General features: G+C 39.1%; 1 protein-coding gene across 4 annotated transcripts in view; it reads right to left on the reverse strand.

Annotated features, from left to right (window-relative positions):
* Positions 1–22,767, reverse strand: part of MYO5A (myosin VA) — a 264,645-nt gene that overhangs the window by 194,515 nt on the left and 47,363 nt on the right. For all 4 annotated transcript variants that reach the window (XM_049904982.1, XM_049904981.1, XM_049904980.1 and 1 more), the window contains exon 3: positions 37–208. In XM_049904982.1, coding sequence (XP_049760939.1) covers positions 37–208 — 172 coding nt within the window. The remainder of the gene's footprint in view (positions 1–36; positions 209–22,767) is intronic.

A 22,767-nucleotide genomic window follows, 5' to 3' on the forward strand; every position in this document is an offset into this window, starting at 1 on the left:
GTTCACAAGTCCTCTCAGACAGCGAGGCACACTTACCACAATATGTATAAATAAGTTTGGAATCAATGAAGCGGACTCTGAGATTGTGGAGCACTGCAGGCTCGTGAAGATAGCTGAGGGCCGTGAGATCATTTTCACCCACAAGTATGTCAGGATTTCGTAAGTGAGGCAGCTCCTTGGTCTTTGGATCTAGATGGTATTCCAAATCCTAAAAATGTACAAGATATAGCATCTGGATAAATCATGGGAATGAAAGCAAAACAGGGCCTTTCACTTGCTTATATTCTATTCCTGATTTGCTCCTCAGATATTAAATGCACTCTTTCCTGGCACTTCCAAAACCACAGAAAACTGGCAGAAATGGCAAAAAGTAAGAAGACGTTTCTTTTTCATATGATGTATTAACCTGTATTAACAATTTTTGCTAATATAGTTTGAGAAGTCATAGCCTAGACTTTTTTCACCCAGTTATTAGATTAGGAATTTGAAATCTTTATATTCAAATAAGCTTTTTCATTTTCTCCTCACCTATGATAAGCAAGAGGTAGTATAACCAAGTGGTCAAGAGCTTGGCTCTAGGGAAACATAAACATGGGTTCAAATCCTGACAGTGGAACTCATTTTTCAAGTGGCCTTTTGTAAGTTATTTAACCTTAATTTGTCATCTATAAAACTCACATAATAAAAATTGCTCCCAGGGAAGCAGGTCCAAGATGGCAGAATAGCCAGATGCCTTCTGCGATCCCCCTTACAACAAAGACCCGAAAAAATGAGTGAAATGATTATATCTCTTACAAGCTAGGAGCCCTGAACATCAACGGCAAAGTTAGAAAACAGACTGAGTGGCAGGCGAAGGGAGAGAAGGTTCAAAAGCGGAGACGAGTTGCCAGACCTGAATTGCAGGGATCCCTCAGGCACCATAACCAGGAGCGGCTGCAGGGGGCTGGTGGTAGCGTTTGGCTGCAGTTTCTTCAGGTAGAAGCAGCCAGCGGCACAGCCTATTCACACCTCCGGAATCAGAGAATAACGGTGCTCTCGACAAAAGCTAAGTAATTGCATATATTTTAATGCATCCCCAACCCCCAAGCCGGTTTCAGTTGATGTTGATTTCCCTGGACCTGAGATAGGCCGTATTGAGCACTGTGACCCATGCACCTACCCTTGGAGTAGGAACAAATTCACAATTGGGGGAAAAGATACTCTCCCAGCCCAACTAACTGAGGGAGCTCAGGACAGAAGTGGCTCCTGTCCAGGCATAAACGGTCCATGGACTTTGAATACCTTTCCCCCCTGCATGGTCCTGTGTGGGCCCATTCCACAATAATAGGCCCCTGTTGGCAGACTGCAACAATTTCAGCTGCGTGGTGAAGAGGTGAGTGTTTGATATTTGACAAGACTTTGCCTATTAAACAGGGTCCTCACCTATCCACCTCAGGGGCCTAAGGACTGGTGACTCCACTAAGGTCACCCAGCAACTCACGACAGAAGTACAAGGATAACTGGTACCTCCCAGTCCTTACAGCCAAAAGCGCTGGGTGCCCAAGGTCCACTGGCACAACCCATCCAACTGCACCCTCTAGGGAACAGGGACACACTGTCGTCACAGACACTTGGGGCACAGTTCTTGGCCCCCTGCCTTGTTCAGAGCGTGAACCCCGGCTGCAACCACATACCAGTACCTATACCAATCACCTCCCCCCCATAAGACTGTAGAATAGAGCCTGTACCACACATTTGATGATCAGCAACGTGGACACCTGAGCTGAATTCATACAAGAAAAGTGAATGGACTCCTAGGTTGATATATCTGATAACAGCTCTAGCCACCTGAGGACCGGACGTCAGAGCCTCAAAGGTGAAAATAATCAGGCTGGCTCACTCAAGCAACCCATTTGGGCATATCGAAACAAAACAAGGCAATAAGGTAGGATACACTAAGCAAACAAAATAAACTAATACAATAACTTATAGATGGCTTGGAGACAACGGTCAATATCAAGTCACATAAAGAAACACACCATGATCACCTGAACAAGCTCTCAAAACAAATAACCAATGGATCTTCTGGATGAAGGTGCCTTCCTGGAATTACCACATGCAGAATTCAAGATTAATATGCAGAACTCAAGATTAATATGCAGAACTCTTCAAGATGACAGACTGAACTTAGGAAAGAGATCAGGCAATATGCAAAACAAGCCAAGGAACACATAGACAAAGTAGTTCAAGAAATTAAAAAGGTCATTCAAGAACACAATGAAAAATATAATAAGCTGCAAGAACCCACAGAGAGACAGCAATCAGAAATTCAGAAGATTAACAATAAAATTATAGAATTGCACAACTCACCAGAAAGTCAGAGGAGCAGAATTGAGCAAGTACCAGGCAGAATTTCTGAATTTGAATATAAAGTACTTGGCACCAATATATTTGAAGAAAAATTAGACAAAAGAATTTAACAAAATGAAGAAATCTTAAGAATCATGTGGGGCTCTATCAAGAGAAATAACCTATGAGTGACTGCAGTACCAGAACTGGGAGGGGCAAAAGAAAACATAGTGAGAATTGTTGAAGATATTTTGGCAGAAAACTTCCCTGATACCGTGAAAGATGAGAAGACATCTATCCAAGATGCTCATTGAACTCCACATAAGGTAGATATTAAAAGAAAGTCACCAAGACATATGATAATCAAACTTGCCAAAACCAAAGATAAAGAGAGAATTTTAAGACTGGCTAGGGAGAAATGAAAAGTCACCTATAAATAAGAGTCAATAAGAATAAGCTCAGACTACTCAGCAGTAACCATGCACACAAGAAGACAATGGGATGGCTTATATAAAGCAATGAAGGGAAAAATTGCCAAAGAAGAATCATATATCCAGCAAAACTGTCTCTCAAATATGAAGGTAAAATTAGGATATTTCCAGAAAAACAGAAGTTTAGGGAATACGTAAAAACTAAACCAAAACTGCAAGAAATACTAAAGGGAGTTCTTTGGTTAGAAGATCAATAATATCAGGTATCAACCGAAGACTAGAACCCTGGACAGAGCAATCAGAGGTGAACCCAGACAGGGAAATCACAAAAATAAGTCAAGATTAAAAAAACGCTTACAACAGAGAAGTAGCGATGTTATTATGTAAAAGAACAAAACATTAAAACAATAAAGACAGACTAAGAGAGGTAGTCATAGAGCTTTCATATGGAGAAGAAGACAAGTTGATATAAAGAAATAAAAGTTAGGTTTACACTTAGAAAAACAGGGGTAAATATTAAGGTAACCACAAAAGAGACTAACTATCCAACTCATCAAAATAAAATACGAGAAAAAAATAGAGACTCAGCAGAAACAAAATCAACAAAAAGGAAGAAGAGGAAAAAGAAAATATAGAAAGATAAACTACTCAGCACAAAACATTAGGTGGGAAAAAGCAACTGTCAACAACACAAAAAAGGACATCAAAATGACAACACTAAACTCATAAAAAAAAAAAACTCATACCTATCTATAATTACGCTGAATGTAAATGGACTAAATTTGTGAATAAAGAGACAGGAGAGTGGCAGAAAGGATAAAAAAAAAAAACACGATCCATCTATACACTGCCAAAAAGACACACACCTTAGATTAAGAGACACAAACAAACAAAAACTCAAAGTATGGGAAAAAAATATATCAAGCAAACAGCAATCAAAAAAGAGCGGGAGTGGCAATAATAATTTCTGACAAAATAGATTTTAAAGTTAAATCTACCGCAAAGGATAAGGAAGGACACTATATAATGATTAAACAGACAACATACCAGGAGGATATAACCTTATGAAAGATTTATGCACCCAATGACAGGGCTACAAGATACATAAAATTCTAACAGCACTGAAAAGTGAGATAGACAGCTCCATGATTACAGTATGAGACTTCAACACACCATGTTCAGTGAAGGACAAGACATCTAGAAAGAAGCTCAATAAAGACACGGAAGATCTAAATGCCACAATCAACCAATTTGGCCTCAAAGACATATACAGAACAGTCCGCCCAACAACAACCAAGTATAATTTCTAGTACACATGGAACATTCTCTAGAATAGACCACATACTAGGTCATAAAGCAAACCTTAGCAGAATCCAAAACATCGAAATAATACAAAGCATCTTCTCTGACCATAAGGCCATAATAGAAGAAATCAATAACAGAAAAAGCAGGGAAAAGAAATCAAACACTTGGAAACTGAACAATACCATGCTCAAAAACAACTGGGTTATAAAAGACATTAAGGATGAAATAAAGAAATCCATAGAATCCAATGAGAATGAAAACACTTCCTATCAGAACCTTTCGGACACAGCAAAAGCAGCGCTCGGAGGTCAATTTATAGCAAGAAATGCATACATCCAAAAAGATGAAAGGGCCAAAATCAACAAGGATTATCTGTACAACTTGAACAAATAAAAAGAGAATAACAAAAGAAGCTCTAAGGCACCGGATGAGTGCAAATAATAAAAATTAGAGCAGAATTAAATGAAATAGAAAACAGAAAAACAATTGAAAGAGTTAACAAGATGAAAAGCTGGTTCTTTGATAAAATTAATGAACCATTGGCCAAACTGAGAAACGAACAACAGGAGAGGAAGCAATTAACCTGAATAAGAAATGAGATGGGCGATTATTACCACAGAACCAATAGAAATTAAAAGAATCATATCAGATTACTTCGAAAAATTGTACTCTAACAAATTTGAAAACTTAGAAGAAATGGATGAATTCTTAGAAACACACTACCTACCTAAACAAACACAAACAGAGGTAGAACAATGAAATAGATTCATAAGAAAAGAAGAGTTTGAAAAGGTAATGGAAAAAACCCCAACAAAAAAAAGCCCTGGCCCAGACGGCTTCACTGCAGAGTTATAGCAAACTTTCACAGAAGAGTTAACACCACTACTACTAAAGGTATTTCGGAACACAGAAAACGATGGAATACTCCCAAACTCATTCTATGAAGCCGCCATATCCAATACCAAAACGAGGTAAAACCCACTAAAAAAAAACCCATTGCCGTCGAGTTGATTTCAACTCATAGCGACCCTATAGGACAGAGTAGAACTGCCCCACAGAGTTTCCAAGGAGCGCCTGGCAGATTTGAACTACAGACCTCTTGGTTAGCAGCCGTAGCAATTAACCACTATGCCACCAGGTAAAGATACCACAAATAAAAAATGTTACAGACCTATATCCCTCATGAACGTAGAAGCAAAAATCCTCAGCAAAATTCTAGCCAATAGAATCCAACAACATATCGAAAAATTAATTCAACATGACCGAGTGGCATTTATACCGGGTATGCAGGGATGTTTCAACATTAGAAAAACAATTAATGTAATCCATCATATAAATAAAACAAAAGACAAGAATCACATGATTTTATCAATTAATGCAGAAAAGGCATTTGACAAAGTTCGACACCCATTCATGATAAAAACTCTCAGCAAAATAGGATTAGAAGAAAAATTCCTCAACATAATAAAGAGCATTTATACAAAGCCAACAGCCAACATCATCCTAAATAGAGAGAATCTGAAAGCATTCCCCTTGAGAATGGAAACCAGATGAGGATGCCCTTTTATCACCACTCTTATACAACATTGTACTTCAGATCCTAGCCAGAGCAATTAGGCGAGAAAAAGACATAAAGGGCATCCAGATTGGTAAGGAAGAAGTAAAAGTATCTCCATTTACAGAGGACATGATCTTATACACAGAAAACCCTGAAGAATCCTCAGGAATACTGAAACTAATAGTTCAGCAGAGTATCAGGATACAAGATAAAGATACAAAAATCAGTTGGATTCCTCTACACCAACAAAAAGAACATTCAGGAGGAAATCACCAAATCAATATCATTTACAGTAGCCCACTAGAAGATAAAATACTTAGGAATAAATCTTACCAGAGATATAAAAGACCTATACAAAGAAAACTACAAGACACTATTGCGAGAAACCTAAAGAGATCTACATAAGTATAAAAACTTACCTTGCGCATGGTTAGAAAGACATAACATTGTAAAAATGTATTCTACCAAAAGCAATATATAGATAAAATGGAATTCCGATTCAAATTCCAAAGACATTTTTTAATGAGATGGAGAAACATATCGCCAACTTCATATGGAAGGGAAAGAGGCCCCAGATAAGTAATAAAGCATTACTGAAAAAGAAGAACAAAGCTCAGAACATATTATACCCCCACAGTAGTCAAAACAGCCTGGTACTGGTACAACAACAGATACACAGACCAATGGAACAGAATTGAGATTCCAGACACAAATCCATCCGTATACGAGCAGCTGATATTTGACAAAACCCAAAACTGAGTTAAGTGTGAAAGACAGTCTCTTTAACAAATGGTGCAGGCATAACTAAATATCTATCTGCAAAAAAAAAAAAAAAATGAAACAAGACCCATACCTCACACCATCCACAAAAACTAACTGAAAATCAATCAAAGACCTAAATATAAAATCTAGAACAATAAAGATTATGGAAGAAAAAATAGGGACAATGCTAGGAGCCCTAATACATGCCATAAACAGTATAAAAAAATTCCTAACAATGCAGAAGGGAAACTAGGTAACTGGGAACTCCTAAAAATCAAACACCTATGCTAATCCAAACACTTCACCAAAGCAGTAAAAAGATTACCTAAAGACTGGGAAAAAGTTTTTAGCTATGATATTTCCGATCAGTGTCTGATCTCTAAAATCTACATGATACTGCAAAAACTCAACTACAAAAAGACAACCCAATTAAAAAATGGGCAAAGGATATGAACAGACACTTCACTAAAGAAGATATTCAGGTAGCTAACAGATACATGAGGAAATGATCACAATCATTAGCCATTAGAGAAACGCAAATCAAAACTGCAATGAGATTCCATCTCACTCCAACGAGGCTGGCATTAATCCAAACAACACAAAATAATAAATGTTGGAGAGGTTGTGGAGAGACTGGAACACTTATGCACTGCTGGTGGGGATGTAAAATGGTACAACCACTTTGGAAATCGATTTGGCGCTTCCTTAAAAAATTAGAAATAGAACTAGCATATGATCCTTCGGTGCCATTCCTTGGAATATATCCTAGAGAAATAAGAGCCTTCACACGAACAGATATATGAATACCTATGTTCACTGCAGCACTGTTTACAATAGCAAAAAGAGTCCAGAAGAGCTAGATGAGCTAGATGGTGCCTGGCTACAACCGATGACTGCCCTGACAGGGAGCGCTATGGACAGCCCCTGAGGGAGGAGAGCAGTGGAATGCAGACCCCAAATTCTCGTAAAGAGACCAGACTTAATGGTCTGACTGAGACTAGAAAGACTCTGGAGGTCATGGTCCCCAAACCTTCTGTTAGCTCAAGACTGGAAACATTCCCAAAGCCAACTCTTCAGACACTGATTGGACTGGACTATGGGATAGAAAATGATACTGGTGAGGAGTGAGCTTCTTGGCTCAAGCAGACACATGAGACAATGTGGGCAGCTCCTGTCTGGAGGGGAGATGAGAAGGCAGAGGGGTCAGAAGCTGGCTGAATGGACACAGGGAATACAAGCTGGAGAGAAGGAGTGTGCTGTCTCATTAGGGGGAGAACAAGTAGGGGTGTATAACAATGTTTATATAAATTTTTGCATGAGAGAGTGACTTGATTTGTAAACTTTCACTTACAGCACAAATCCCCCACGTCTGTCAGTTTGTCATACTGTGGGGGCTTGCATGTTGTTGTGATGCTGGAAGCTATGCCACTGGTATTCAGATACCAGCAGGGTCACCCATGGAGGACAGGTTTCAGCTGAGCTTCCAGAATAAGACAGACTAGGAAGAAGGACCCAGCAGTCTAATTCTAAAAAGTATTAGCCAGTGAAAACCTTATGAATAGCAGCGGAACATTGTTTGATATAGTGCTGGAAGGTGAGCCCCCCAGGTTGGAAGGCACTCAAAAGATGACAGGGGAAGAGCTGCCTCCTCAGAGTGGAGTCAGCCTTAATGACATGGATGGAGTCAAGCTTTCGGGACCTTCATTTGCTGATGTGGCACGACTCAAAATGAGAAGAAACAGCTGCAAACATCCACTAATAATCGGAACCTGGGTTGTACGAAACATGAATCTAAGAAAACTAGAAATCGTCAAAAATCAAATGGAACACATAAACATCGATATCCTAGGCATTAGTGAACTGAAATGGACTGGTATTGGCCATTCTGAATCGGGCAATCATATAGGCTACTATGCTGGGAATGACAACTTGAAGAGGAATGGTGTTGCATTCATCGTCAAAAAGAACGTTTCAAGATCTATCCTGAAGTACAATACTGTCAGTGATAGGATAATATCCATACGCCTACAAGGAAGACCAGTTAATACGACTATTACTCAAATATATGCACCAACCACTAAGGCCAAAAATGAAGAAATAGAAGATTTTTATCAGCTGCTGCGGCCTGAAATTGATTGAACATGCAATCAAGATGCGTTGATAATTACTAGTGATTTTATGGGAAAGTTAGAAATGAAGAAGGATCAGTAGTTGGAAAATATGGCCTTGGTGATAGAAACAATGCCAGAGATCGCATGATAGAATTTTGTTAAGACCAACGATTTCTTCATTTCAAATACCTTCTTTCACCAACATAAACGGCGACTATACACACGGACCTAGCCAGATGGAACACACAGAAATCAAACTGACTATATCTGTGGAAAGAGAAGATGGAAAAGCTCAATATCATCAGTCAGAACAAGGCCAGGGGCCAACTGTGGAACAGACCATCAATTGCTCATATGCAAGTTCAAGCTGAAACTGAAGAAAATCAGAGCAAGTCCACAAGAGCCAAAATATGGCCTCAAGTATATTCCACCGGAATTTAGAGACCATCTGAAGAATAGATTTGACGCACTGAACACTGGTGACCGAAGACCGGACAAGTTGTAGAATGACATCAAGGGTATCATCCATGAAGAAAACAAGAGGTCACTGAAAAGACAGGAAAGAAAGAAAAGACCAAGATAGATGTGGGAGGAGACTCTGAAACTTGCTCTCAGACGTTGAGCAGCTAAAGCAAAAGGAAGAATTGATGAAGAAGAACTGAACAGAAGATTTCAAAGGGCAGCTCGAGAAGACAAAGTATTATAATGACATGTGCAAAGAGCTGGAAATGGAAAACCAAAAAGGAAGAACACGCTCGGTGTTTCTCAACCTGAAGGAACTAAAGAAAAAATGTTGTACATAGGGTCGCTATGAGTTGGAATCGACTCGACAGCACCTAACAACAACAACACAGCACAAAAAAAAATAGCTCCCAGGCTTATGGTGAAAATTAAATGAGGCAATGCCTGACATATGGTAAGTACTTGGGAATCCCTGATCCTTGATGGATCAAAAAATCCCCAGAAATTATGTGTGACACTTTGTGTGCACGTGAGTATGCATATGCATACTTTTTTGAATGCATATTTTTATGAAGTACCTTTCCCAGAAAAAAGTAAGAAGTACTATTCACTTTAAAGCCATGGGAATACGGTTGTATGGCAAAAGCTAACCATGGAAGTTCTTCACTCAACTATGTATTAAGGGTAAATAAGATATGGCAAGTGAGAAGGAAAATAAATAAAATTTGTAGGGAGGGACAAGCTGGTTTTGTAAGAAGTCACTTTTGTTAATATTGTAGAGCTATAGAGGAGTCAAATATTCTTATCAGGTTGGAACGAACAATGCTAAAAGTGAAAATTTTTTAGAATCTGCCCCTTAACCTTTCTCTCTACCTGTTTACTAGGGTTGAACATGCTTACCCAAGGCTGACTGGTCCTTGCATTGGCCCCTTCAATGCACACATTCCTGTTCCTTGCTTTCCCCAGCCAATGCCTTAAATTTCCCTCCCTACAGCCTCCTTTTATGCTCATTTATAATGTTTATACTGCAACGACATGAAAATATAGTTAGCTCTGAGCGACAGTAAGCCCCAGGTGATGCAAATCTTTAGAAATGTCCAGAATCTTCATGGCTTAATTGACAATACTGTTATTCATGGGGTGTTAGCAAGATAGCACCAGAAGACAACACAGGAGGCCCTCTTACAGTTTTCATTAGAGAATGGGGTTTTGAGTGTCAGAGGAGGTTAGAACTAAGATAATTTTAGAGAAGACACTATAATATAGGTGAGAGATTATCTGTAACTACTTTTTTCCTTAAATATTTTATTTTGTTTTAGGTGAAAGATTACACAGAAAATTAGGTTCTCATTTAACAATTTTTATATGAAATTGTTCCATGACATTAGTTACAATATTTGCAATGTGTCATCATTCTCATTTTTTCCATTGTGTTTGCTCTGTTTCCATTTATCTAGCTTCCCTGCCTCTCCCTGCCTTCTCATCATCACTTTTGGGTAAATATTGACCATCTGGTTGTTCAAGGGAGCACATTACTCACAAGTGAGTTTATTTTATAAGCCAATCTATTATTTGGCTCAAAGGTGATCTCTGGGTCTGGGAGTGGTTTCAGTTCCAAGTTCAAAGGGTATCGTAAGGCAACAGACTCAGGGTTCCTTTCACTTCTATCGGTCTGGTAAGTCTGCCCTTTCTTTTAAATTGGAGTTTTGTTCTACATTTTTCTCCCATTTATTCCTAGACCTTCTATTGTGTCCCTAGTCAGAACGGACGGTAGTAGTAGCCGGGCACCATCTAGCTCTTCCGGTCTCAGGATAGAAGCGGCTGTGGTTGGTGTCAGCTACTAGTCCTGTGGACTAGTTTCTACTTTGAATTTTCTATTTCCTTCATCATCTATAACTTTATAAAAATTTTCTTCTTGGAATCAGGCTTGAAATGGGTAGAACCTGCTCCTCTGGAATCGCTGGATGTCATCAAATAAATGTACTCTTCTATGATTATAAAAGCCATGCTAGCTTTTGTCTTTTCTATTTAATCTATTTATTCAATCCTGAGACCTAAAGAGACTGTTATTGTTGTTAGGTGATGTCAACTCGGTTCCAACTCATAGCAACCCTATGCACAACAGAATGAAACACAGCCCGGTCCTGAGCCATCCTCACAATTGTTGCTATACTGGAGCCCACTGTTGCAGCCACTGTGTCAATCCATCTCCTTGAGGGTCTGCCTCTTTGTCGCTGACCCTCTACTTTACCAAGCATGATGTCCTTCTCTATGAACTGATTACTCCTGACAACATGTCCAAAGTATGTGAGATACAGTCCCACCATCCTTGCTTCTAAGGAGCCCTCTGGTTGTATTTCTTCCAAGACAGATTTGTTCATCCTTTTGGCAGTCCACGGTATATTCAATATTCTTCGCCAACACCACAGTTCAAAGGCGTCAATTCTTCTTTGGTCTTCCTTATTCACTGTCCAGCTTTCACATGCATATGAGGCAATTGAAAACACCATGGCTTGGGTCAGCCACACCTTAGTCTTCAAGGTGACATCTTTGCTTTTCAACACTTTAAAAAGGTCTTTTGCAGCTGATTTGCCCTATGCAATGGGTCGTTTGATTTCTTGACTGCTGCTTCCATGGGTGTTGATTGTGGTTCCAAGTAAAATGAAATCCTCAACAACTTCAATCTTTTCTCCATTTATCGTGATGTTGCTTATTGGTCCTGGTGTGAGGATTTTCATTTTCTTTATGTCTAGATATAATCCACACTGAAGGCTGTGGTCTTTGATGTTCATTAGTAAATGCTTCAAGTCCTCTTCACTTTCAGAAAGCAAGGTTGTGTCATCTGCATAATGCAGGTTGTTAATGAGTCTTCTTCCAATCCTGATGCCCCTGTTCTTCATATAATCCAGCTTCTTGGATTATTTATTCAACATACAAATTGAACAGGTATGGTGAAAGGATACAACCCTGACGTACACCTTTCCTGACTTTAAACCCTGTAGTATCCCCTTATTCTGTTTGAATGATCCATGTACAGGTTCCTCATGAGCACAATTAAGTGTTCCAAAACTCCCATTCTTTGAAACATTATCCATAATTTCTTACGATCCGCACAGTCAAATGCTTTAGCGTAGTCAATAAAACACAAGTAAACGTCTTTCTGGTATTCTCTGCTTTTAGCCAGGATCCGTCTGATATCAGCAATGATATCCCTGTTTCCATGTGCTCTTCTAAATCTGGCTTGAGTTTCTGGCTATGCACTGCTGCAGCCACTTTTGAATGATCTTCAGCAAAATTCTGCTTGCATGTGATAGCAGTAACATTGTTCGATAACTTCCACATTCGGCTGGCTCACCTTTCTTGGGAATAGGCATAAATATGGATCTCTTCCAGTCGGTTGGCCAGGTAGCTGTCCTCCAAATTTCTGGGTATAGACATGTGAGCACCTCCAGCGCTGAATCTGTTTGTTGAAACATTTCAATTGGAATTCCGTCATTTCCTGGACCCTTGTTTTTTTTCGCCAATGCTTTCAGTGTAGCTTCAACTTCTTCTTACAGTACTGACCATATGTTACCTCCTGAAATGGCTGAATGTTGACCATTCTTTTTGGTATAGTGACTCTGTGTATTCCTTCCATCTTCTTTTGGTGCTCCCTGCGTCTTTTTAATATTTTCCTTGGAGAATTCCTCAGTACTGCAGCTCGAGGCTTGAATTTTTTCTTCAGTTCTTTCAGCTTGAGAAATGCTGAGTGTGTTCTGCCCTTTTCATTGTCTAACTCCAGGTGTTTGGGCATGTCATCATAATACTTTGTCTTCTCGAGCTGCCTTTTGAAATCTTCTTTTCAGCTCTTTGAACTTCATTGTTTTTTCCTTTTGCTTTAGCTACTTTAACATTCAAGAGCAAGTTTCAGAGTCTCTTTTGACATCCATTTTGGTCTTTTCTTTCTCTAGTGCCTTTTTAATGACCTCTTGCTTTCTTCATGTATGATGTCCTTGATGTCATTTCACAACTACTCTAGTTTTCAGTCATTAGTGTTCAATGTGTCAAATCTACTCCTGAGATGGTCTCTAAATTCAGGTGAGATATATTCAAGGTCATACTTTGGTTCTTGTAGGCTTGTTCTAATTTTCTTCAGTTTCAACTTGAACTTGCATATGAGTAATTAATGGTCTGATCCACAGTCGGCCCCTGACCGTGTTCTGACCGATGATATTGAGCTTTTCCATCGTCTCTTTCCACAGATGTAGTCGATTTGATTCTTGTGTATTCCATCCAGCAAGGTCCATATGTATAGCTGCCATTTATGTTGGCGATAAAAGGTATTTGTAAAGAAGTAGTTGGTCTTGCAAAATTCAATCATGTGATCTCCGGCATCATTTCTATCACCAAGGCCATATTTTCCAACTACCGATCCTTCTTCTTTGTTTCCAACTTTCACATTCCGATCCCCAGTAATTATCAGTGTATCCTGATTGCATATTCGATCAATTCCAGACTGTAGAAATTGGTAAAAATCTTCAATTTCTTCATCTTTGGCCTTAGTGGTTGGTGTGTACATTTGAATTAATAGTAATATTAACTGGTCTTCCTTGTAGGCATATGGATATTACCCTATCATTGACAGCGTTGTACTTGAGGATAGATCTTGAAATGTTCTTTTTGACGATGAATGTAATGCTATTCCTCTTCAAGTTGTTGTTCTTGGCACAGTAGACCATGTGATTGTCCAGTGCAAAATGACCCAATAGCAATCCATTCCAGCTCACTAATGCCTAGGATAGCAATCTTTATGCATTCCATCTCATTTTTAACTATTTCCAATTTTCCTAGATTCATGCTTCATACATTCCACGTTCCAATTACTAATGGATGTTTGCAGCTGTTTCTTCTCATTTTGAGTCATGCCACATCAGCAAATGAAGGTTCTGGAAGCTTGACTTCATCCACGTCATTAAGGTCAACTCTACTTTGAGGAGGCAGCTCTTCCCCAGTCGTATCTTGACTGCCTGCCAACCTGAGGGACTCATCTTTTGGCACTAAATCAGACAATGTTCAGCTGCTATTCATAAGGTTTTCACTGGCTAATTCCTTTCAGAAGCAGACTGTCAGGCCCTTCTTCCTAGTCTTAGTCTGGAAGCTCAGCATCATAGCAACACACAAGCCCCCGAAGTATGACAAACTGACAGATATGTGGGGGTTCAGAGACCATAATTAATAAAAAGGGAAGGATACTGGGACAGATGATAGATTTCATAATGTCCATTCTTCTTGTTTTCTTAATGTACACATAATTCTATTCATGGATTTAAAAAAATTAAAGCATAGACACTGTACTCTGGTTAAATATATTTCTCATAGAGGAATGGGTTAGCAGTTCTGATATTAATTCATGTGTATAACAAATAAGTAAACATATTGTAGATAATGAAAACCAAGAAAAGAAGTTATAAATAAACAAAGGGAGAATACTAGAATGAATGCTGTGGTGTTGGACTGGAGTCAGAGGTATCAGTATGAACTCATAGTTTTATTTAAAAATACATCTACAGACAGACATTGAAATATATACCTATTTACATATATCTCCTAGCTCGGTCTGCTCAAGGGCCTAAAAGCAGTGACATCTCAGTAGCAATGAGCTCACCTCAGATCATAGTTGTTAAATATCATGCTCCAGTAAAAGGAACCAGGGCTAGGGTGAAAAACATTCAAGCTAAGCCTGGAGCAGTACCAGGAAGTAAGGAAGTGTTCATAAAAAAAAAGGATGGGATTTTGAAAAGGACAAAAGAATCAACCATAGAGACCTCTTTAAAACCAAAGCTGAGACAAAGTGAGTGACAATAACGGTAGCAATGGCAATAAAGTAAATATCCATGAGTGCATAACGATATAAATGATTGAATAAATAAATGTGGGAGAGGAGACAACTCTTTCTTACAGGCTAAGAATTCCAATTAATAAATCTAGAAGTGAGGAAAATAGAAAATCATAATTAGAATATCACAGAAATAATTGCTACAGGCAATATCTACTGATAAATGCTAAAACTAGTGGGCAAAACTTTAAGAAAACACAGTTGTATGTATAGCCTCAAAGAATCTCCCCCAAAACATTTGTCTATTACAAAGGGAAAAATAATAACTTCACAGTAGATAAATGTGGCAGATACCACTTAAACAAAGTGATCAAGGCTAACATCACCCCATAATAAGCCATGGCAAAATCATGCACCCCCGGACATAATGCACTGAGAAGGGCACATCACTTCTGCGGTGTTCCTCTCAAAAGGCCATAACCTTAATCTTATCGTGAGACAATGTGACACAAATCCAAACTAAGGCGCATTCTACAAAATATCTGTACTCCTCAAAAATGTCAAGGTTATGAAAGACAAGGAAACCCTAAGGAACTGTCAAAGGAAGGGTCTAAGGAGATGTAACAATTAAATGCGATGTGTGACCCTGGATTAGATCCTGATACAGAAAAGGAACATTAGTAGAAAAACTGGTGGAATTCAAGTAAAGTCAATACCTTAGTTAATACTATTATGGCAGTAAGAGGACCAATGTTAATGTCCTAGTTTTTATTACTGTACAATGGTTATGTAAGAAGCTAACATTAAGGGAAAGGAGTTAACAGTGGATAGAGGATATACAGGAACTCTCTGTACTACATCTGCAACTCTTCTGTAAGTCTAAAACTAAATAAAAGTTTTAAAAAATTAAGTATGGCTATTTGTCAAATGTATATCTATGAGCCATCTACTTTTCATAAACTATCCACAGAAAACCACTGTGGTTAAATAGAATAAACACTTGTGTTAGAGCCAGAAATTTTATGTTTTCAAATCCCAGCTCCGTGACCTCAGGCAAAATCACTTAATGTCTCTGAGTCCTGACTTCTTTATTTCAAAAGCAGTGATAATATCACCTACCAACCCACAGCATTGCTGTGAAAATTAAGGTGAGTAAATACCATAAGTGCCTAACAGAGTGGGTGATCAATATTAAATGCTGAACAAATTAATTCCTTAGTTAGGCAGTGAAGGCCCTCGTAATCTGGCCTACTTCTTCCCTACCTTTTTCCCAACTAGTCTCCTTGCCTCAGTTTTGCTCTTCTCAAATCCACCCTCCATGTTGCCACCAATGTCCTCTCTAAAACACAATTATTTAAAATACTGTAATTACTCCCCATAGGCTACCACTTGGAAGTCCAAGAGATTTAACGTGAAGATCAGGCCTTCTGTGATCTGGTACCCTGTGCCTGCACTCTCACTTTATATCCCAACAACACTAAACTCCTGTAGCTCCACAAACACATGTTACCATGCTTGCCTCTCTGCCTTTGCACGTGCTTTTCTGGATTTTTGAAATGCACTCTCCCTTGTCTACTCATTCTTTAGGCTGTGCCTCCCTAACCCTTCACCTTTACCAGCCCCATTGACCAAATTATTCACTCCCTCTTCTATTCTATTTTTGTTTCATGTTTATATATTTTTATTACATATGCCATACTATTTGTAAGCATGTATATCTCTCTTACCTAACAACGATGTCCGTGATTGTAACTTTTGCCAGCTCCTAACATGGTGCATGGGGCCTTGGTGGCACAGTGGCTAAGAGACTGGCTGCCAAACAAAGGGTCTGCAGTTTGAATCTACTAGCCGCTCCTTGGAAATCCTATGGACAGTTCTACTGTCCTGTAGGGTTGCTATGACTCAGAATCAACTCAACAACAATGGGTTTGGTTTTGCTTTAATCATGATACATAACATGTACCTTAATATGTGTTTGTTGAACTACGGCACGTATCTTTAAATTTCTACTTCAGTAAACATGTTATAGTCACCATTTCCAGAATACATTCTAATCCTCACAGAATCTACCCTTTTATCTTTGTCAATCCAAATTCTATCTACCATTTAAGATCCAGTCAAAATCATTCCTCTTCTTTGAAGCCTTCCCTGACAAAGCAGCCTATAATATTTTTTCTCAGTTGGGGTCCTAAAGTCCTTACTGTCCATATAGTATAGAGAAGTGGTTATGAGTATAGACCATAAAGACAAATTTCAGTCCTTTAAATTTCCTTGCTGGAAATCCCTGCATTATCTCTTAAGATCTGTAACCCTGAGCAAGTCACTTAAACTTCTGTGAACCTCAATCCGTCCATCTGTAAAATGGAAATAAAAATAGCCCTACCTCACAGGGTTTAAATGAGCTATAACAAACTTACAACCACACCTAGAACACAGGCAGTACTGAGTGTACATTAACTGTTGGGACAGCGTTACTCATTTGGTAGTTAATCATATGCTGTCCTTTGGCATCTTTTGTATTTTGGCGTTGAGCTACTATTTATCTCCTGTATTTTATTTAACTTTTCATCTATTTATATCTATATCCAAAGTTAGACTAAAAGTTCCTTAAAGGAAATTAATGTCACAAAAGTTATTAAGAAAAAGTGGGATATGCACTATCAAAGGCAGCTGAAGAAAACAAAGTACTATAATGACATGTGCAAAGATCTGGAATTAGAAAACCAAAGTGGAAGAACACATTCGGCATTTCTCAAGCAGAAAGTATTGAAAAGATTCAAGCCTCCAGCTGCAAAAAAATATTGAATGCTGTGGGAAGCATCAAAAGGAGATGGAATACAGAGTCACTATACTAAAATGAATTGGTCGACATTCAACCATTTCAGGAGATGGCACATGATATAAAAATGATGGTACTGAAGGAAGAAGTCCAAGCTGCAATGAAGGCACTGGTGAAAAACAAGGCTCCAGGAATTGAGGATATACAAGTTGTCATGGATTGAAGTATGTCTCGCCAAAAATGTGTGTATCAACTTGGTTAGGCCATGCTTCCCAGTATTGTGTCATTGTCCTCCATTTTGTGACTGTAATTTTATGTTGAGAGGATTAGGGTAAAAGGATAAAAGGGAAGCAAGCAGAGAGTTGGGGATCTCATAACACCAAGAAAGCAGCACCAGGAGCAGAGTGTGTCCTTTGGACATGGGGTTCCTATGTCTGAGAAACTCCTTGATCAGGGGAAGACTGAAGACAAAGAACTTCTTCCTCCAGGGTTGGCAGAGAGAGAAGGCCTTCCCCTGGAGCTGACCCTGAACTTGAACTTCTAACCTACTAGACTGTGAGAAAATAAATTTCTCTTTGTTAAAGCCATCCACTTGTGGTATTTCTGCTATGGCAGCACTAGATGACTAAGACACCAATTCAGATGTTTCAACAAACAGATGCGATGCTGCAAGTGCTCACTTGTCTATGCCAAGAAATTTGGTAAACAGCTACCCGTGCCCAACAGAAAAAAAACCAATATATGTGCCTATTCCAGAGAAAGATGACCCAACAGAACGCAAAAATTTTTTTTCTTTTTTTTTATTGCACTTTACATGAAGGTTTACAGAACAAACTAGTTTCTCATTTAACAGTACACATATTGTTTTATGACACTGGTTAACAACCCCCACGACATGTCAACACTCCCCCTTCTCAACCTTAGATTCCTTATTACTAGCTTTCCTGTCCCTTCCCACCTTCTAGTCCTTGCCCCAGGGCTGCTGTGCTTCTTTAGTCTCGTAATATTTTGTGGGCCTCTCCGATCTTCGGCTGAAGGGTGAACCTCAGGAGTGACTTCATCACTGAACTGATAGGGTGTCTGGGAACCATACTTTCAGGGTTTCTCCAGTGCCTGTCAGGCCAGCAAGCCTGGTCTTTCTTTTTGAGTTAGAATTTTGTTCTGCATTTTTCTCCAACTCTGTCCAGAACCCGCTACTGTGATCCGTATCAGAGCAGTCAGCGGTGGTAGCCAGGCACCATCTAGTTGTACTGGACTCAGTCTGGCAGAGGCCATGGTAGATGTGGTCCATTAGTCCTCTGGACTAATCTTTCCCTTGTATCTTTAGTTTTCTCCATTCTTTCTTGCTCCTGAGGGGGTGAGAGCAGTGGAGTATCCTAGACGGCCGCTCACTAGCTTTTAAGACACCAGATGCTACTCACCAAAGTAGAATGTAGAATACTTTTTTATAAACTATTATGCCAATTGAGCTGGATGTTCCCCAAGACCATGGTCCCCACAGCCCTCAGCCCAGCAATTTGGTCCCTCAGGGAGTTTGGATGTGTCTATGGAGCTTCCATGACCTTGCCTTGTACAAGCTGTGCTGGCTTCCCCAGTCTTGTGTACTGTCTTACCCTTCACCAAAGTTACCACTTATCTATCGTCTATTTAGTGTTTTTCCATCCCCTCCCCTTCCCTCCCCTCTCTCAGAACCATTAAAAATTGTTTCTCTTTGTGTGTAAACCTATTCATGAGTTTTTACAGTAGTGGTCTTATGCAATATTTGTCCTTTTGTGATTGACTTACTTCACTCAGCATAATGCCCTCCAGATTCCTCCCTGTTATGAGATGCTTCACAGATTCATCACTGTTCTTCATCATTGTGTAATACTCCATCGTGTATATGTACCACAGTTTGTTTATCCGTTCAACTGCTGATGGGCATCTAGGTTGTTCCATCTTTTTGGTATCGTGAACAATGCAGAATGCAGAAGTTTTTGAACAGTATCATTAACGTCACATGCAAGTAAAATATGCTACAGATAATTAAAAAATGGTTGCAGCAGTACATCAGCAGGGAACTACCAGAATTTAAAGCTGGATTCATAAGAGCACATGGAATGAGGAATATCACTGCTGATGTCAGAAGGATCTTGGCTGAAAACAGAGAATACCAGAAAGATGTTTACCTGTGTTTTATTAACTATGCAAAGGCATTCAACTGTGTCAATCATAACAAATTATGGATAACATTGCAAAGTATAGAAATTCCAAGAGAAATCTCTACATAGAGCACAAGGATGTCGTTTGAACAGAACAAGGGGATACTGCATGATTTAAAACCAGTAAAAGTGTGCATCATGGTTGTATCCTTTCACCATACTTATTCAATTTGTATGCTGAGAAAATAATCCAAGAAGCTGGACTATATGAAGAATGCAGTATCAGGATTGGAGAGGGACTCATTAACAACCTGCAATATGCAGATGACACAAACTTGCTTGCTGAAAAGTGAAGAGGACTTGAAGCACTTACTGATAAAAATCAAAGACTACAGCCTTCAGTATGGATTACATCTCAAAGAAAATAAAATCCTCATAACTGGACCAATAAGCAGCATCATGATAAATGGTGAAAAGATTGAAGTTGTCAAGGATTTCATTTTGCTTGGAACCACAATCAACACCCATGGAAACTGCAGTCAAGAAACCAAATGGTGCATTCCATTGGGCAAATCTGCTACAAAAGATTTCTTTAAAGTGTTAAAAATGAAAGATGTCACTAAGGACTGAGGTTTGCCTGACCCAAGCCATGGTGTTTTCAATCGCTTCATATGGATGGGAAAGCTGGGCAATGAATAAGGAAGACTGAAGAAGAATTGATGCCTTTGAATTATGGTGTTTGTGAGTGTGTTAGTTATCCTGTGCTGCAATAAAAGAAATACCACAAGTGGATGCTTTAACAAAGAGAAATTTATATTCTCACAGTCTAGTAGGTTACAAGTCCAAATTCAGGGTGTCCAGCTTCCAGGGGAAGGCTTTCTCTCTCTGTCGGCTTTGGAGGAAGTTCCTTGTCCTCGATCTTCCCCCGGTCAAGGAGCTTCTCAGGCACAGGGACCTGGTGTCCAAAGGACGCACTCTGCTCCTGGTGCTGTTTTCTTGGTCCTATGAGGTCCCCAACTCTCTGCTTGCTTCCCTTTCATTTTATCTCTTGAGAGATGAAAGACGGTGCAGGCCACACTCCAGGGAAAATCCCTTTACCTTGGATCAGGGAGGTGACCTGAGTAACGGTGGTGTTACAATCCTACCCTAATCCTTTTAACATAAAATTACAATCAGAACATGGAGGACAACCATACAATACTGGGAATACTGGCCTAACCAAGTTGATACACATATTTTTGAGGAGACACAATAAAATCCATGACAGTGAGAAATATTGAATAAACCATGGACTGCCAGAAGAATGACAAATCTGTCTTAGAAGAAGTACAGCCAGAGTGTTCCTTGGAAGGAAGGATCCTGAGACTTCATCTCACGTACTTTAGACATGTTATCAGGAGGGACCAGTGCCTAGAGAAAGACATCATGCTTGGTAAAGTAGACGGTCAGCAAAAAACAGGGAGACCCTCAGCCAGATGGACTGACACACTGGCTGCAACAAAATTGTGAGGATGGCTTGGGACAAAGAAGTGTTTTGTTCTGTTATACATAGGGTCACTTTGAGTTGGACCCAACTCGACGGCACCTAAAAACAGTAAGCCCTATCAAATGCAAGGATGGGATTTAAAAAGATAAAACTAATAAAACTTTGTGAAAAATGTAAACAATATCTCTGAACAAGTTGTACAGTAACTGTTAAATGAGAACCTAATTTGCTGTGTAAACTTTCACCAAAAACACAAAATATTACTAAAAAAAAAAAGATGTAACTAAGATGAGTTCACTGATGCACTGAATGCAGATAAGAAAGTGTAGAGACAAAATTAGCTGTAAGCTTTTCTGGTCACTAGCAAACTATGACTATGCAAAGATTTTGGACTGTGTGGATCATAACAAATTATTGATAACATTGTGAAGAATGGGAATTCTAAAACACTTAATTGTGCTCATAAGAAACCTGTATGTAGATCATGAAGCATTTGTTCAAGAAGACCTAATACGTGGCATAAACAGTATACAAAATATTACTAACAATGCACAAATACCAGAAGAGAAACTTGATAACTGGGAGCTCCTAAAAATCAAACTCCTATGCTCATCCAAAGACTTCAACAAAAGAGTAAAAAGAATAATACCTACAGACTGGGAAAACATTTTTACCTGTGACATTTCCGATCAGCATCTGATCTCTAAAATCTAATGACACTGCAAAAACTCAACAACAAAAAGACAAATGACCCAATTAAAAAATGGACAAAGGATATGAACAGGCAGTTCACTAAAGAAGACATTCAGGCAACTATCAGATACGTGCGGAAACGCTCATGATCATTAGCCATTAGAAAAATGCAAATCAAAACTGCAATGAGATTCCATCTTACTCCAACAAGGCTGGCATTAATCCCAAAAACACAAAATAATAAATGCTGGGGAGGGTGTGGAGAGACTGGAACACTTATACGCTGCTGGTGGGAATGTAAAACGGTACAACCACTTTGGAAATCGATTTGGCATTTCCTTAAAAAGCTAGAAATAGAAGTACCATACAATTCAGCAATCCCACTCCTTGAAATACATCCTAGAGAAATAAAAACCTTTATTCGAACAGATATATGCACACCCATGTTCACTGCAGCACTGTTTACAACAGCAAAAAGGCGGATGCAACCAAGGTGCCCATCAACCGATGGATGAATAAATTACTGAATATTCACACAATGGAATACTACACGTCCATAAAGAACAACGATGAATCTGTGAAAGATTTCATAGCAGAAGGAATCTGGAAAGCATTATGCTGAGTGAAATGAGCTGCAAAAGGACAAATACTTTACCAGACCACTATTATAAGAACTCAAAAAATAGTTTAAACAGATAAGAAAATATTCTTTGATGGTTATGAGGGTGGGGAGGGAGTGAGTGAGGGGGGTATTCACTAATCAGATAGTAGACAAGAACTATTTTAGATGAAGGGAAAGGCAACACACTATATAGGAGAGGTCAGCACAACTAGACTAAACCAAAAGCAAAGAAGTTTCCTGAATAAACTGAACACTTAGAAGGCAAGAGTCTGTG

The sequence above is a fragment of the Elephas maximus genome, chromosome 12, assembly GCF_024166365.1.
Source record: "Elephas maximus indicus isolate mEleMax1 chromosome 12, mEleMax1 primary haplotype, whole genome shotgun sequence".
NCBI classification, from domain to species: domain Eukaryota; kingdom Metazoa; phylum Chordata; class Mammalia; order Proboscidea; family Elephantidae; genus Elephas; species Elephas maximus.